Source organism: Pleuronectes platessa, chromosome 16 (genome assembly GCF_947347685.1).
Source record: "Pleuronectes platessa chromosome 16, fPlePla1.1, whole genome shotgun sequence".
In the NCBI taxonomy this organism is placed as follows: Eukaryota; Metazoa; Chordata; class Actinopteri; order Pleuronectiformes; family Pleuronectidae; genus Pleuronectes; species Pleuronectes platessa.
Genome location: NC_070641.1, coordinates 11,912,355 through 11,929,370, shown reverse-complemented (window position 1 = coordinate 11,929,370; position 17,016 = coordinate 11,912,355). Strand labels below are relative to the sequence as shown.

The following is a 17,016-nucleotide window of genomic DNA, read 5'->3' as shown; positions in this document are numbered from 1 at the left end:
ATAGATTTAACAAATTAACTATACATCAAGAATATTACTAGGTTGTTAATAATGGGGATCCTATGTTAGTCTTTATATAAGTAGCTAAATGTTACACAGCAAAAAAAGAAAACAAATTTCAAAAGGACATTTTATTTACAACATAAAAAATACAAAGATATGAGTCAATTTTTAGCTGAATAGTGCAACTCTGACAATGTGAATGTATAGACTACTGCTGACCTGGAATGCAACTTTTTCCTCATAATCTGCAGTAAAACAGTAAAAGCACAGAGTATACTGCTTTGAAATGTGCTGGCAGAGTCTAAATGACTGCTTAACTGCATAGTAGCCTGTGTGATGCAGCCACAACTGATAAATGAGCCAAAGACCTCAGCCTGATTAGAAAAGGCCTGGACCAATTTTCCAGTTTGATGGGGATATTTGTGATACTTAAAATGTTGATCCAGAGCTAAGCCTAAACAATTCTTCACTGGGGCCTACATGATTGAGTCACATTTGTTTGAAAGGCAGAAAAAAGGACAAGTTTGAGAAAGTGGCCAGTTTTATTTCGAAGTTCTTCATCAAGACACAACTCAAGACTATTTGCATTGGACGATACAAACATATCAACAGTATAAACTATTAACAGATTATAAAATGAAATGCAGGGTCTGTGATGAAATTGAATCCTTTTCCATGAAGTCTTTGCACATTCCTCCCTTTTTGAGAGCACAGAGGCGTGGAGCAAACACGCCCTTAAAACCAGATTAACTCCAACTTGTTTTCCATAGGCTGTCCTTCCTATCTCAACAAATCTAAAGGATCAGACCAAATTAAATCAGATTTATACATTTCTGTCATGAGGCATAAGCGACTGGGTTTTATTTTCGATATATGAAATATTAGCATTGAGTAGAATCCTTTAAGTTCAAAAAGATGAAAAATATGACATTGGTGGCATCCAGGAGGAAAAAAGTGTCCGTCTTGTTGACATCCTACCAGACTTTACAGCTTTTGATGATCTCTTTCATTTGTTTTATTGAATCTATGGACGAATCCTTTAGTGCCAGTCCCAGCAACACAGGCCTGTTGCTGGCTTCCTGCGACACAAACGTCACCAAGTTTTTGGCATAGACATGTGTCAGAGGCTGAAAATAGAAACAGAAAGCAGGCGTTGTATTATTATTCCAAACAGAAATGCTGCAATGTAACACGTCTGCATCATAAGAAAACTATTTGGCTTCTACAGTCCTTCACAATGTGTAAAAGCAGGCCTGTGAAATCTCACAGATGAAATGCAAAAAAAAACACTTTGCTCTTCATCTCACACTGTAAAAAAGTTGTCCAGAAAAAAAAACTGCTGCCAGTGCATATGTGCTAAATAGTTAGGACTTGCCTTTACTGCCATACAGCCTTGCTGATGGCTTGTATTACACAACCATCATAAGAAAAGTTAATCATTTTTGAGAAGTTCTGCCAAAATAAACAGCATCTATAAGTCTTCCCATTATATGGTTATGGCAGGTTTCTGGCATCTGTGTAATCAAGTAAACTAGATTAAAGCCGGATCTATATATCAGCTGGCCGATAAAAATCAGCCAATACGAGCCTTTCGCTGAGATATTGTAGAAACAAAACAATATCTGCTAATGTTCTATATTATTTGCAAGTACTATACATTTTTTGTTTATGTATTTATACATGATATGTTTACTTGTGTACATTTTAACAGATCTCAGAGAGTCAAGGCATCTGCATTCATACAATTTCTCCCAATCAAGCAGAACATGTCAGAACCTCCTCTGCCCCATCACACCATGAAATGAGTTACCCCTTGCTGCACCATCTGACTGATGTCCTCTGAACAAGTCTGCATCACACTGACACAATATTTATGAGAACAATTTCATTCAGGTTACCTCGTCTTTACCCAGCAGCACCTTGGTGGAGAAAGTCGGGGTGCTGATATCATTCGATCTGGAGTCAGGTGTGACAGATATCAAGCTCCCGATTTTGCCGTACTGAGTGAGAACTATGAATATGTAATTACTGAACTCCGTACAGACGACCTGTGTTGAAACTCCATTGACGTCTTTCTCCGTCTGTTTTGATTTGATGATGGCCTCCGGTGAAGTCATTCTGTCAATCCTAGAGAGAGAAACAAAACAGGAAATTGCACATGAAGATAATTACAAAAGGAACCATACCATAATATTTGCAGTGTCACTGTTGAAATAATCACACTGTGACAAAGTTTTTGTATTTATTATTTTTTTTATACTTGCTTTACTTTTTTATTATTGTAATTGATAAGCGTGCCACAATGAAAAGCATTAGATTCTCATAATTAAAAACCTGGAATTGGATAATATTTGGCTCTCTTTTTAGACTTTTAATTGATTATCAAAATGGCTGCAGATTATCCTTTGTTGAGGACTCACCAATTAATTGACAACAAATGTATGCTGTACTACAAAGACTGGATAATAAAACAATATCAATAATTATAACAATAAAATGTTAATCAATGCCAATATAGCAAAGGTTCAATATATATTGAAGCAATGCTTATGCATATGTGCAGCACAGTGATGAGTGGTTGATCTACCTCAGATTGATTATCAATATCATCTGAAACAATATCTTTATGTAATATGTCAGGTACTACATCTATTTGGTCTTGGTTATGATCAAAACTGCTTAAGCTTAAACAATTTATTGACTTACTGATTAGTAGTTTTAACAGTTTGCTGTGAGTGTGTATTTGATTTTAACGTTACTTAACACTGCAAATATTTGAGATTTGATCATAAACACTGCAGTGGAGACATCAATCAAACATCACAGTTGTTTGCAAAATATGTTTTAGAAGATGAAACACGACTCGTTCTAGATACACTATGATTTACAGGCTCTATCACAGCTCACTGATAGCAAACTGTTAGTAAAGACAGCTAACAGGAGTATGAGATAATTGTGTCCTCACTAAAGTCCCCATCTCACCACCCGCAGATTATCTATAGATTAGATTATAGATGGTTTATATCAGGGCAGTGGTAGAGGAAGCTCAGCAGACTCCTCACACTAGACACAGGAACGTGTTGCACTCAGACCCTGCACGGAGGCTAACGTTAGCTTCACAGCTACGAGTATGGCTGTGATGAACCTCATAACTACGTCCCCCTGTTTAACATAAAATGTCCTCACCCTGTGTGTTCGCCAGGTCACAGTGAAAACTGGTCTCTTCACTGAACCGCTGCACTTCCAGTCACTTCAGAGCAGCTCCTTCATTCAGGAAACCACCAGGAAAACAAACCGAAAACAAACCTGCCTCGTTCCGCGCAGCGTGGGCACAGCGTGATGACGTCGTCTGGCGTCACTGCCGGTTGCTACTGGCTCAAAAGAAAGGGACAGAGAAAGAAAGAGAAAGAGAGAGAAATGTAAAGTACACGAGAAGACAATCTGCATCTTATTTCGGCTGTTACTGTGTGGTTGTTATTGTTCTCTCTAAAATACTTTTATACACTTTTAGTATTTGTGGAAACATAACCAGCAGATGGTAAATTCATATAAGCAAGTTTTTTTTATTTATGTTCTATTCATTTTAAATTTACTGATATGACACATATCAGTAAATGTGTCATATAAGACACATATCAGTCTTCTAGAACATCGGTAATATGATCGAAGCTTCATTTCAGCTTCCATGCATTGGTTGAAAGTATTTTTTTCATGAGAAATATGAGTGATTTGTTTGGCATTTACCTGATGTTTACCTGATGTTTACAGCAGGACTGAACACTGAAATGCTTTATGGATAAAAAGCGTATTGTTTTTCTTTCTGTTTCCCAATATATAGCCTTCAAGGTCCCTGTGTTGTTCACAGTGATTATATTTAATCTGTGTAGTCATTTTCCCAGGAATGACAGCTATGAAGTGAGGATGATTGAACTGAACTTTAATTAAGTATTGTCAAAAGTGAATTTCTTTAAGTTAAAAATAAGCTGCTCCTCTGGCCTGGTACACTTCAATCAATATTAAGGAAAGGAAACAGCTCTTCCAAAGCAAGAAACCAGAGAGGCAGGATGTTTTTTAATTAACTGTCAATGGAGCTTTAATTTTAGGAGCAGATAAAGTCTTGCGCTTAATTTAGCTATTTTTAGGAGCAAGGTTTATTGAATAGCGGCACCTAATTTTCCAGGCAGACCCATTTTAATGTGAGATATCCATTCAGGAAATAGATGGGCAGGAGACACATTTTAACGTGCTTGACTTATTCTATCAGGTGGTGCAAAGATTTACTATAAACTATTAAAAATAATAATACACCTCAAGGATTCTGGAGATATTGTGTTCAAAATATTGCGACGGACTGATGGACAACCCAGAAACAAAACGCCTCTGGCGCAGACGCATTAAAAACGGATGTAGACTGAATGTAGAGGTATAAATAGTTCATCAACCCATCCATCTATTATCTACACAGCTTATCCTTTAAGGGTTGGGCTGATGGGTGGAGCCAATCCCAGTTGAGATTGCTGAGAGGTCCCCAACTCACATCCTGAACAGATCACAAGCATCACAGGTCTGAAATAAAGACACAAACCACCATTAATGCTCACATTCACACCAATTTAGAATCTCCAATCAACCTAACCCTAACCTGGATGCCTTTGGACTATGGGAGGAAGCCCGAGTACCTGGAGAACCCCACACAGACACGTGGAGAACATGGAAACTCCACAGAGAAAGATCCCAGCTGAACTGGGATTCGAACTAAGTAGTAACCATTGTATCACCATTCCACACACAACAACAGATCACCAAGGCCAATCAATGTTATCCTTCTGACATTTGTAGGCCAGCCAAGGACAATTTAGTCAGCCCTTTCCTTTTTGACTGCAGATTGGTAAACTGCAGCCGTCACATCTGCTTTGAGAGTGCTTGCATTGTTTTCTTCTGTATTTTCTACTCATCAGAGAGGAGCGGTCCCTGTGTGAATATGACACATTTGTCAGATAGATGCAGCTAGCTGAATTGTTATGCAGTCTGAGTAGGCAGCAGTAGGTACGAAATTGGTTGGACCACTTCCTCTTTCTCCCCAGTGGACCATCTGCGTCCTTGAAGGATAGTTTTGATCTAAACTACATCGTAATGCAAATATCCATACATAACAGTTCAGCATTAATGTATGGATTATTCGATAGTGTGTGTGTGTGTGTGTGTGTGTGTGTGTGTGTGTGTGTGTGTGTGTTTGTGCATTGAATAGATTTAAGAGAGAAATCAGAGGCTGTTTGTTCACAGAGCCTGTGACGGTATAAGAGGGCAGCTTTGCTCAAACAAGAACGATGGGGAAAGCACAGACTATAACATCACGAGGGGATACGGCCACATTTTCTCGCTCAAAACTGATAGTGCCACTTTAATATTAAACTCAATAATGTGGGAGTAAAAGTTCAGACTGATAAGAAGAAGACAGCCTCCCATTCGCAACTAATAAAGCGGCTTCAGGCTGTTACATAACTGTGTGACAGCTTTCATATCTCTTGGGAATACCTTCGTTTTAAATTCTTGGCCCAGAGGGGTTTGGTTTTGTCTTTCACAAGGTGTTTTTGTTTAGGTCTATCATCTCCGCACAGTAAGATGACACCTCTGTAAGAAAAATCCTTCCTTGTCCATCTTTTTAATTAAAGGTCACGCTTTATAAGGTCAAGCTGCAAAGGTGAATTTCCATATTTCCAAAAAGAGTAAAGCAGAGAAACACGGACATGTGACCTGGCAACTGACAGAGTGTTTCTCCAATCAAGCCACAGCAAGCGAATTAACACCTTCAATCGATGATTACATTATGTGGTTTAGTTTCTACAGCAAGTAGAAATTTCCACATGTAAACATATTCCCCCTTAGCACTTTTTAGACAGTATAGATTAAAACAAAAAGAAACAGCTTTGCAAGAGTTACTTAGAATAGATGTTCTTATGACCCTTGTTATTGTAATTAATTAAAAGCTATGTCATTAAAACAGAGATGTATTGTGCTGCTTGACTTTTTGATGAAAACGTCCAAATCGACAAACATTAGCTGCTATTCAGGTGTGAAAATAGGTCACACCAGGTTAATCCAGTGGGTCATTGGCAGTTTTATTTTTACGATAGAAAAAACCACTGTGGCTTTGTAATGAGCTCTATTACTCATTCCATGTAATATTTCTTTGCATATTACTAAGGCCTTGCTTTGCATAATGAATTACAGTAGACTCACGCTAATGGGTACATTGGCTGCTTTATGGGTTCAAGGGTCCTTGAGCTGTTTCCAGGGAAAATAGGGACTAGTTATATTCATTATAATTTGATTTATGTGAAGACAGCAGTCGTTGAGAATAATTATAACTCTTTTTGGTTTCTTCTTCACTCGCTTCAGCCTTTTTCCAAATCATCTGACTTGTTCACCAGTAGTCTTACATGCTCAGATTCTGTTTCCAAATATACAATATGGCGGCATTCATGCCCCCAAAATGTTAGCCTCATTTCTGGATAGTAGGAGAAAGTCGTCCATCTTTATAGTGTAAATATGTTTATTCTTATCAACATGTGGTGCCTTTAAAAATTAAAGGTCCAGTGTGTAAGACTTAGGTGAAAGAGATCTATTGGCAGAAAGTGGAAATAAAATAATCCTAGTGATGTTTTCACTCGTGTGTGATATATCAACTAGATTGTATGAATGATTGTTTTCTTAACTCTAGAATGGGCCCATTAAATTTCGATACTTTATATTTACATGCGGCTCCTCTCTACAGAGGCTACCACTGGACAAACTAAACTACTTTTGAGTTTTTATGACAACTGAATGCTACCACAGGTTCTCTCTCATGTTTGGACGAGAGGGGTATTCAGCTCCAACATGCAACTTCACCACTAGATGCCACTAAGTTCTACACACTGAACCTTTAAGAAACCAGATGCAACTTCAACCTTCTTTGGGCAATCACCAACAATCTATAAACATCACAACATATCTGCATGGTTTCACACAAAGGAAAAAACTTTCTTAAAGAGTGGATGGTGCATAAAAGCCTCAGCTTTAGAACCACATCCTGCATTTCATCTTCTCATTTAAATTCACCTTGTGAGTCAGATGTGTTTGTCACAGACCAAAAAAAACACACCATGCAGGCTCATTTTCGTTTCTTTACACTTTCCAAACACTATCTCTGTATGAGGTATCAGGTCACCAGGGATGTCAGCTAGAGTGGATCTGAAACCTCTACCTCGCACATGCTCTTTAAAGGAAGAACAGATATTGGCAAAAAAAGAGGACACCTTAATACCAAACTGCGCTTCAAAGTCACATATTCTCACACTCAAACCCACACAAACACACACACATAAACAAGTATTACCCCTGTGTCCACTAGAGTGCTGTGCTGTATTACAGATAGAGCTCAATAGCGACTTTACCATGACATTTGAAAGTAGCACTCAAGTCATGTGGGATTAACCACTGAGGTTATTTTCCATTAAGTATTTTTTAAACACAAGCAAAGATAAAACTAAAGGGTAAAAGGGGTCATAGCCAATTGTGAGAAATAGAATGAGCTGATTGTGATTTCTCTCTTCTGTCTGCACATAAATAACATTTTGTAGTTTTTTGTATAGTTTTATGATTTGTGAATATCCTTGAAGAAGACTAAATGTTACAATACAATATAAGGATTATACCATTCAGCGGCAGATCACTTCACAGCAGTGGAGGGTAACACAAAAAGTGGCTGTTCAGCAGTGTAAGACATTTCAATCTGAAGCCCAAAAAGCAGTTAATCCAGTTGAATTATTCAGTGTACGGCATCATGAAAGGGGAGAGCAGTTTCTTATGTTCTGCATTAGGCAAAAAAGGAGCACGTCTCTTCACTTTGTCTCCTGGCTTGAATGGGCCCTGACTGACAGAAGGCACATCTAAATATTTTGGAGAAGAAAAAAGAAAATCAGAGAAGCAGCCAAGACACCTCCCACCTCGTCTCATCTCGGCTCCTCACAGTGTTCCAGGAATGAACCCATTAAATTGTGACTGGAACATCTTTCAGTCAGTAAAAGGTCCTTTTTATTTTGGCTTGATGTTCGAATGCTTTGTCAAATTACTCCTCAAATCATATCTCACAGGAGCAGAGACGACAGAGAAACATGCTTTAAAATGCGTATAACGAATGGAAACACGATGCTTCAAATGCATCTGCAGTGTTGATCTGTAGCACAAGAAGAAATTCCAGTTATTAAGGACGGAAATTCTATTGTCATATCATTAGTACAATTATGAATGGAAAATGGCCCTTGTGAATGGGCCGAACAGTGACCAGTTTGCAAAGGCTTCCCTGAAGCTGAAGCTCAGCAGTTCAAACATTTACACTTCAAGTTAATATTTTGGAATAAACAAACATAGCACGCTGAGATAATCTTTTAATCCAACTATGATCCAATTAGGCTGCCTGTCAGATAACACAACTTCCAGCTATAACTTATACCTCAGTACATGTTTGGAGGTTTGTGGCCAACACATAAAAACCCTCAAACGGGACGTGTTTGTTTTTAATGATTTTTCTATTTCAATTTTTGCTACAACTTCTCTCCGTCACCCCATAAATGACCCCATTTTGTAAGGATTTAAGAAACACTTCATAATCTGAGTCACCGCACACAGTAATAAACAACTCATCTATTTGAGTTCTTATGAAAATAATCAGGGAATTCACAAATTCTATCTACCATAAAATCTGTTATGCATTATTGTGCAGACTATACGGGCAGTTTATAAGATCTTCAATCTTAATGATGGGAAACACAGACATCCACACCAAACCAAATGTCACTTAATATTCTACTTATTTGTTGAATTGTATGCTTTTCGTGTTTTGTACAAGACAAACGTAGCATGATGGCATGTTCATCTGACCCGAAGTTTATTCAGTAAAAGGCTCTCTCATGTATAATTGATGCCAGATCATTATCATTAATAGTAATCATCATTAGGAAGCTTACTGTGTTACCCAGATATCACAACACCAGCGTCACTATACTGCATGTAATGTTTTAAAGCTTTGTACTATGTAAATGTCTTGTCGTGATATACAGCTCATATAATTTAAAATAGTTTAAAAAAAACCTTCCAAAAAAAAATACCTAAATCCTTCTTTTTGAAAGATGTCACTTTCCCTGCAGTTAATATGTAAGTGAGAAATGTTTGTGTGAACCAATTTATTGGAACATCCACGCTGAAGGGAGGAGTAAAATGAATCCAGTGACCGAAGCAGGGAGGTGAGAACTCGGAACACTATCAATATTTTCCATCACGTTGAAAGTGAGAACGCGTCCTTTGGTTACATAATGTTTATGTTTGGCCTTCACCACTTTCAGACTCCCTTGTATTCCGGGTCGGTGGGCTCGACCTTGTTTTCAGATTACTCAGACTCATCCTTAGTCTGCATTATTTTTTGCCTATGTTTTTATATCAATGGAAACACTATATATTAACCTATTCAACGAGGATATTTGAATACTAAATATAAATGCAGCAAAGAGGACTCACTTGAAACAAATTGTCCTCATTAAGCGCTCCACTTTTTTTTGTTCTCACGCACTTAGCAGCAGTATTTGGCCGTCAGGTCTTGTATAGGTGATGATTACTCATTAGCGGTGACCTTCACTGTCTTAACTCTATCTCTACATGTCCGTGCATGTATGCTGTGCAGACTGAGAGCCAGACCCTGCCAATTATGAAAATATACTAGTTAATACAAGATGTCATCAGTCAGGAGTTTATTGATGGGTTTCAGCCGACTCTGTCCAAACAGTTGAGCTTATTTGGTTGATGAGTTCATTAGGGGCAATCAGATTCAACCGCCTCTTGACACGTGCATGTAAATGAAACACAAGCAGTGCCCCCTATAGTGTTGTTTAAATTTCCCCACAAAGGGATCACTTGATTAATTCAAATAACTTGGTTAATTTGTGCCACTGATTATCTGCCCGGTCTGTGATGCATCACCTCATTAGATCAGAACAGCCAGAAGGCATTCATTCAATTCTGGCTGAGAAATGAAATATTCGTAACAAGTGAAATTGATATTCAGCGGCATGACGTGCAGCAGTATAATTCCTGAGTGAATTATTAAATGTACACATGAAACATGTTTGAAACTTCAGTTCGCTAATTGCATAATAATGGTGAAGCCGAGAAAACCATTTCATGTCAGCGATGCACTCCGGTCGTCACAGCAGAAATAATAAAGTGCACTTTGCTTATTTTGGAGAACAACAGAAAAATAGCTGGGGAGAGAGCTTAAAAAGTACATCACCATGTTTTTTCATAGATGGTAATGGGGACGAGTTATTTTTTCCTTGACGCCTCGGGAGCTGGACTCAAATGGCATCCATTAGATTTCTATACTTTTGCTGAGTAGTGCCATGGAGGATTCACCTCATACCTTCAATCTCCAGTGGTACCACACGAAAGCCTCTGAGAAAGATGGCAGGTACTGTGTGCACACATTGAAATGCACATTCCACATCGCATCTGCTCTACAAAAAAATAGATTGTACACGAAAGGATAAACAAACTGCTGAAAACTGTCTCCAGTCTGGATCGGAGTCGGCCATAGGTACGAATCTGAAATGTTTTAAATATTTGATTATTTGGAGACAATGCTTTATGTGTGAAGCACCATCAATATTAGAATTACATTGATGAATCAGTTTCATATACTGAAGGTGATCACATCTTTTGAATTTTTGAATTTGATTTGGTCAGAAATTATTGAAAATGGTTAAAAAAAACATGACATGGATGAACCTATGTGTGAAATATGGAAAGATACAAGGAAATCCTAGAAATTATTCATAGTACAGCAGCTGTGTGATGTGTGTGACCTGTCAGCCGCTCATAGCATCAGCCACCCTGTTACAGTGTGGGAGAAATTACATATTCTAAACATTTGAAATTGATATTGAGCAGCATGATGTGCAGAGGAAATAATTCTGAAGTGAATTATTCAATGTACAATGGTGTGGAGGCAATCCCAGCTGGCTCTTTATTTAATTGTTTATTACTTGAAACTCTGTCTTGTAATGGGATTGTCGTATTTTCTTCATTCCATCCCAAGGACAACGTCCAACAGGTCTCAGATGAAGTGATTGATTTGATATAGATCAATGCTGGGAGTGTGCTCGTGGAGATGAGGCTGCTCGCCTCTTCAATTTGTAAAGAGTCGAGCAAGTCTACTGTGACGCAAAATCTTCTTCCTGCTTCCGTCCTGAACGGCTTCGGGAAACAAATGAAAACCTCCTCTCCTGTTTTTTTTTGTATCTTTCTTTGAACATATGGATGACTCTACTGGTAAATGTTGAAGGATTCTTGAAACAGATGAATTTGGAGACCGTAAAATGTGAAATAGATGGACTTATAGAAAGAGGACCCATACCTAGGTATACAGTGTACTTGCTGAAATGTACATGGCAATCTTTTAATGTTATACAATTTGCTTTCTCAGACAGTATCCCGCTGAAAAAGGTATTGCTGTACCAGAATAAAAGACTTTCTTTAATTATACCCTTAAACCTGATGCACAAAGTAGAGCTAGAGAAAATGTGGTGACTTCCAGCAGAGAAGTAATTTTCTTTCTTACATATAAAGTAGAAATACCTTGTAAAATTGTTCAAAGTGTGTCTGTCTTCACGCCTCAGTTACATTGAAAGTGCATCAGTAGGGTGTATTTTAATGGTCATTGTTAACAGGAGCAACATACAGAGAGCAAAAAGCTTTTTCAGTGCACATATGGTACATTTGGGACGGACATTTAAAACCTAGCCAAAATGGTCCTATTTTATTTTCTAATATTGGTGATATAATGTAGTAATGCATGATGAATTATATATTTTGTATATAAAAGAGGTTATTTTGCAAAGAGCTGTCAATATTGAGGCAAAAAGTATAACATTCCACCAAATCTTTATGGATAGAAGCGTAAAACTGTGTGAAAAAGAAATAGTATGAAGTCAAATCTTATCAACATTTTTCCAATGAGACCAGCTGATGTTAAAACTATAATTAGTCCTTCAAAGTTGTGTTAGTATCACAGTGTGCTCTGTGTCCGGTACATCGATTATACGTAGACGATTGAGCACAACCAGATTACATGGCAGATTCCCGGCGGAACCTCAACAGAAGCAGGCAAAGGCAGTGTAAGAGACAAGCTGGGAAAACAGAGGCGAAAGGGGGGAAGGCTGCGGCGTGGAAAGCATAATAGACAATCTGGAGAGGACCTGAGTGGAGACGGGCCGGTGGCGTAAAGACTAAGAGCTGATTAGGGAGATGGGAGCAGGTGAGTGGGGGGGCAGGAGAGAGCTGGAGCTGAAAGGAGCAGGAGAAGCTGTGATCACTGCGGGGCGCGAGGGCGTGGCAGGGTCTGCGATGACAGCAGAGTCGGGGAAGAAAGGCAGGTGGATGAATGAAGGGAAGCACGAATCAGCTGTGACACTTTTAAGATCACTGCACGGCTTTATCATCATATTTTTTCCCACATCTGAATGCACGCAAGACTCAAATAACATCACCTGAGGCAGAGCGGTGTTGTAATAGAAATTCAGGGGTGTTGTCTTGGAATCATTACGTAATACAATGTTTGTTTTTTTAATTTGGTGGTGTTTATAATTTCCCAATTGGCCCGTTATTTATTTTATCTCAGGCTCAAATATTCTCTTGTCGTTAAGTTTACATGGAGACCAATATTTTCTGATATTAACCGTAATCAAGACAATTGTCTGACCAAGACACTTCCATACAAATAGCATTTTCTAATGAACTTAACCAATAAACAGTCATCAAACTAGGACATGTGGAGTATTCCGACCTTAGTCGCATTATGTAAACATGTATTAAAGGTCCAGTCTTTAATATTTAGGTGAAAGGGATCTATTTGCAGAAATTTTTATGAAAAATAATCTTAGTTGTGTTTTTATGAGTGTGTTTCATACATTTTTTACGAATTGATGTTTTCTTTACCCTAGAATGGGCACTTTATATTATACTTTGTGGGTCCTCTCTACAGAGAGCACCATGTTTTAGCCCAAACTGGACAAACTATACACATTTAGGGGGTTTTATGACAATTGAAGGCTAGTAGAGGTAGAGGTATTCAGCTGCAACATGCAACTTCACCACTAGATGGGACTAAGTTCTACACACTGAACCTTTAATTGCATTATAATGTCCTATAAGGGTTTTCACAGCATTTTGTGAAATTGACATACAACATTTATTAACAACTTGATGTCCTGGGTGTAAGATGGAAAAATAAAAAGGAATTTTACTTTTTTTTTTAAATGGAAAGAAAACATCAAAAATGTAATTCGTGGCTCTGAAGATTAACTTCGCAAGTAAAGTGGACATGTGATTCATAATCAGTCTGTTACATGTAAACAGGAACATGAATGAAATGTTCCATTAGCAACTCATGTAAACAAATTAATTGAATAACTAACGTCGATAGTGGTCGTGATGATGTGCGTGTAAACATCGTCACAGTCAGCTCATAAATTCCGGACAGTTGCAGCATCCACTCTGATTTGTGCTCTACTGAAACACCAGGCAGATCCAGAGCTGCTCACTGTAGCGCTGTGCGATGGCGGCTACATATTTAATGACTCTGTCTTTAATTGAACAGGCCGATCCCTGAAGAGGTGGAGAACGAGGAGCTTTTATAGGTGGAGCGGAGTCAAACGCTCCACTGCACTCTGACTCTAGAATTCATTGTTTACGAATTCACCATGTAAACAAACAAACATCGAAAAGTACAATTATGCAGGTGAACGGGTTAAGAGCATTGTAAAAGACCGAGCTGCTTATAAGATCGCTCACATCCAGGCGGGGGTGCGGGGGGGGGGAGCTATTTCATGTTGGATCAAAACATACAGGATATGCATATTTCAGAGAGCTGCGAGTTCTCAGCCGTGCATTACTGCTAAGAGGGCAATTCACATCTGAATACTTCACGTGACGAAGGGATCCCATTTGCACGACCGCTGCACATTTGGCTCAACGCAGCCGGAAGATGCAGTCGGCACGAGTTGAACCTCAAAACAATCAATGAATAAAACAGGACTCGAAGCTTCTGTGAGAACGAGGCGCTTTTAATTTTCTCTCTCGCCCCGGATCAGCCTCTGCGCGGCACTCACTTTATCAGTAGTCTATCAGCACGGCTGCCTGCAGGCGGAGGCTCGTCACAGGGAGCTCTGTTGTCTGCCGCTCGTCCTTGTGTGCGACTGGAGAGGAACTGAGAAAGGTTGTTTTTTTTTGTCAGCAGACAAAGAAACCTTTTAATCACAGATGTGGTCTCGAAAGAGCGCCGTGGCAGGAGGTTCATAATGTTCGGGCCTGTGCGGTACCTCATCTAATATTCTTAAAGGTGGGAAAAATATTGTGTGCTGATTTTGGGCTGAGCAAGGGAAATAAAATCTGTCATCTGCAAGCGGCCTCAACATGCATTCTTCATTTCAGCACAGAAAGTCTTTTCAGAGCAGTTTTTTCCTTTGGTTGTTGTGGTGCCGGGACTGTTAGTGCTGCTGTTGTGTGTCATTTTGCATGATTTATCAGCAGAGTGATGACTGTTCACACGCACACACACACACACACACACACACACACACACACACACACACGCACACACACACACACACACACACACACACACACACACACACACCACACACACACACACACACACACACACTGAGGATGGTACTGAACGAGGTTTACTTTATATATTGGACATTAAAGGGATAGTTCACGCAAAAATGAATATTCCCTCATTATCTACTGATCACTTTGCTGATGATGGAGGGGTGTTTTAGTCAACAAAACACTTTTGGAGTTTCACTTGTAACTGGTGAAGGAGTCACCAGTTCTTTCAATTGTATTAGATCTGGCTGCAAAGCTTTAAAACCCACATTTTGAAATGTCCTTTATTAAGTCCATTACGTTTTGCCTGTCGTCACTGATTCCAGCGGCAGGATTAATCTCCCATTTGGCTGGACCTCAGTTTGTTGTTTGATGAATGTGAGACCATCTGGCTATTGTTTTTCATGAGACATAATGGGCACACTTTTTCACAGTGACATGGCAATGTCTTTGTAGGCGGCCCACCCTCAATTCATTCATCAATCCGGCTCCCTGTGTTTGATGACTGGGTGGCATTTGGTGAAGACTGAGTGCAGGTACGCTGGCAGGTCTGTGATTGTCCCTTGGCATTATTTAGAACAGCAGGAGACTCACAGATACATTGCACACACCTGAGAAAAGGTCACCGGGTAAGATGGAGAACAGTGGCAAATTGCCTCTCCATCCCATTACTGTTCTCGGTTACAGCAATATGTTATCCACACTGCCACACTGGAGGGCCGACGTGAACTATGGGCTCTGACTCGGGATGAGGACTCCGACTGCGTCACATCAATCTGGCCCGGGTGTTTTCTACTTGTCAACAAAGTCTTTGTTTTGGCTCCTCGGGGGAAATCGGAGCAGTAGGCGGCCGTGGAATTATTTATACAACTCGTTTAATGTTTGATTAAGTGATTACCTCACATTCAGGTTCTGGTTATATTGATAATTGTGGCTTTTATCACATTGGAAGTGATATGTATGAACATGAATGAGGACCAGCGATGTGTGTTTAGACTTTAAGGATGTTCTTTTTCTTTCCTGTTTAGTAATTAAGCTAAGAATCTATTGTATTTGCATTTCAACAATTCTCAAGTTGCCGATGGAAAAAAGACTTGTAAATTATTAATGAGATTTTCCAATCACAATGATGAATATCCCTCCTCTCTCACTGCTGGGATTTGCAATTGATCCAATCATCTGAGCTGTGGATGTGGACTCTGTTTAAAGCTGCAGTAATGCTGAACATTCAAAAATGAATCATTTCCACATTTATTATTGTCATATTTAATATAGTGAGCAATTCTTCTGTTGATTAAATATGTATATGTGTGTGTGTGTGTGTGTGTGTGTGTGTGTGTGTGTTATGCAAACAAATCTTCTGAGAGATTGATTATAGATAGATTCTATAGATGTGTCCCAATTCAGTGGCTGCACCTGTTGTGGGACTCCGTGAAGGCCAAGCCGAAAAGACACAGTCTGTTCTATTGAGCATTTTCTGTTTGCGCCAGCAGCTTGTCCCATTCTTAACGTCCTAACATTCAACGGGTGGAATGTTGCATTTGTCGGCCATGTCTGACGGAGTCTTCAGTATTTATAATACGTCTTCCAACGCAGTCTCAGAAGGACTCAGCCCCTGAATTGGGACACAGCTCATATTTGTGGTTACTTCACTGCTACTCTCTTTCTCCAGCAATTTTTGTCACTATGACAGTTATTTGAAATCCGTCCTTTCCATTCTCCGTGTGTTTTTCTCCGTCGATGAGGCCTTAAACTGCCGTAAGAAACATGCAGCTACTGTATAAACACAATTGACTTGACTGTGGTTGCACCTGTACGATACCAATATCAGTATTCACAGTGAAGAAAATTTTATATTAGTCAAAATGTGCACAGTTGTTTCCAAGCCTTCTATTGCTGTTCAACTTGGGATATTATGCAGTTTTTTTCTCAAGAATTCTGGCTTCAAAAATAAAAGCTGTCCAGCCACACAGGACCCCTGGACTCACTCCAAACAACTCTCTGACACTCTAATGTAAAGAATGAATCAGTGTGCCCTTTAAAATCTGATTTACAATTCCCCGTTGTTTTTTTTACACAAAAGTTAACAAAATACAACTGTGAATCTCATGGCTCATTGCCATTCATGAACCTCTTGAATAAACACTAACCTACATTCAAGTCATCTTTATGGATGCTATGATTTTATGTTACTCAGCAAATCAAGCTCCCCCCCACTCCAAGCCGGATTTTTAATTCTCCGGCAGCGCTCCGCTAAATTAACATGACAGGAGCAATTTGGAGTGAGAGTGCTCTGCCTTGTCATCGTTCACA

General features: G+C 39.2%; 1 protein-coding gene across 1 annotated transcript; it reads right to left on the bottom strand.

Annotated features, from left to right (window-relative positions):
* Positions 1-526: 526 nt before the first annotated feature.
* psmg3 (proteasome (prosome, macropain) assembly chaperone 3) lies at positions 527-3,345 on the bottom strand. The gene is made up of 3 exons (XM_053442704.1): positions 3,190-3,345; positions 1,902-2,130; positions 527-1,130 (listed from the first exon to the last, which is right to left on the bottom strand). The coding sequence occupies exons 2-3, from the start codon at positions 2,118-2,120 to the stop codon at positions 978-980; spliced, it is 372 nt and encodes a 123-aa protein (XP_053298679.1). The 5' UTR covers positions 2,121-2,130; positions 3,190-3,345; the 3' UTR covers positions 527-977.
* Positions 3,346-17,016: the final 13,671 nt, after the last annotated feature.

What these genes read in the sequence shown, in the direction of transcription:
- psmg3 (XM_053442704.1), bottom strand. Translation starts at nt 2,120, where the DNA reads ATGACTTCACCGGAGGCCATCATCAAATCAAAACAGACGGAGAAAGAC. An exon ending in TGCTGCTGGGTAAAGACGAG is followed by an intron (nt 1,131 to 1,901) that starts GTAACCTGAATG and finishes TTCTATTTTCAG; the next exon opens with CCTCTGACACATGTCTATGC.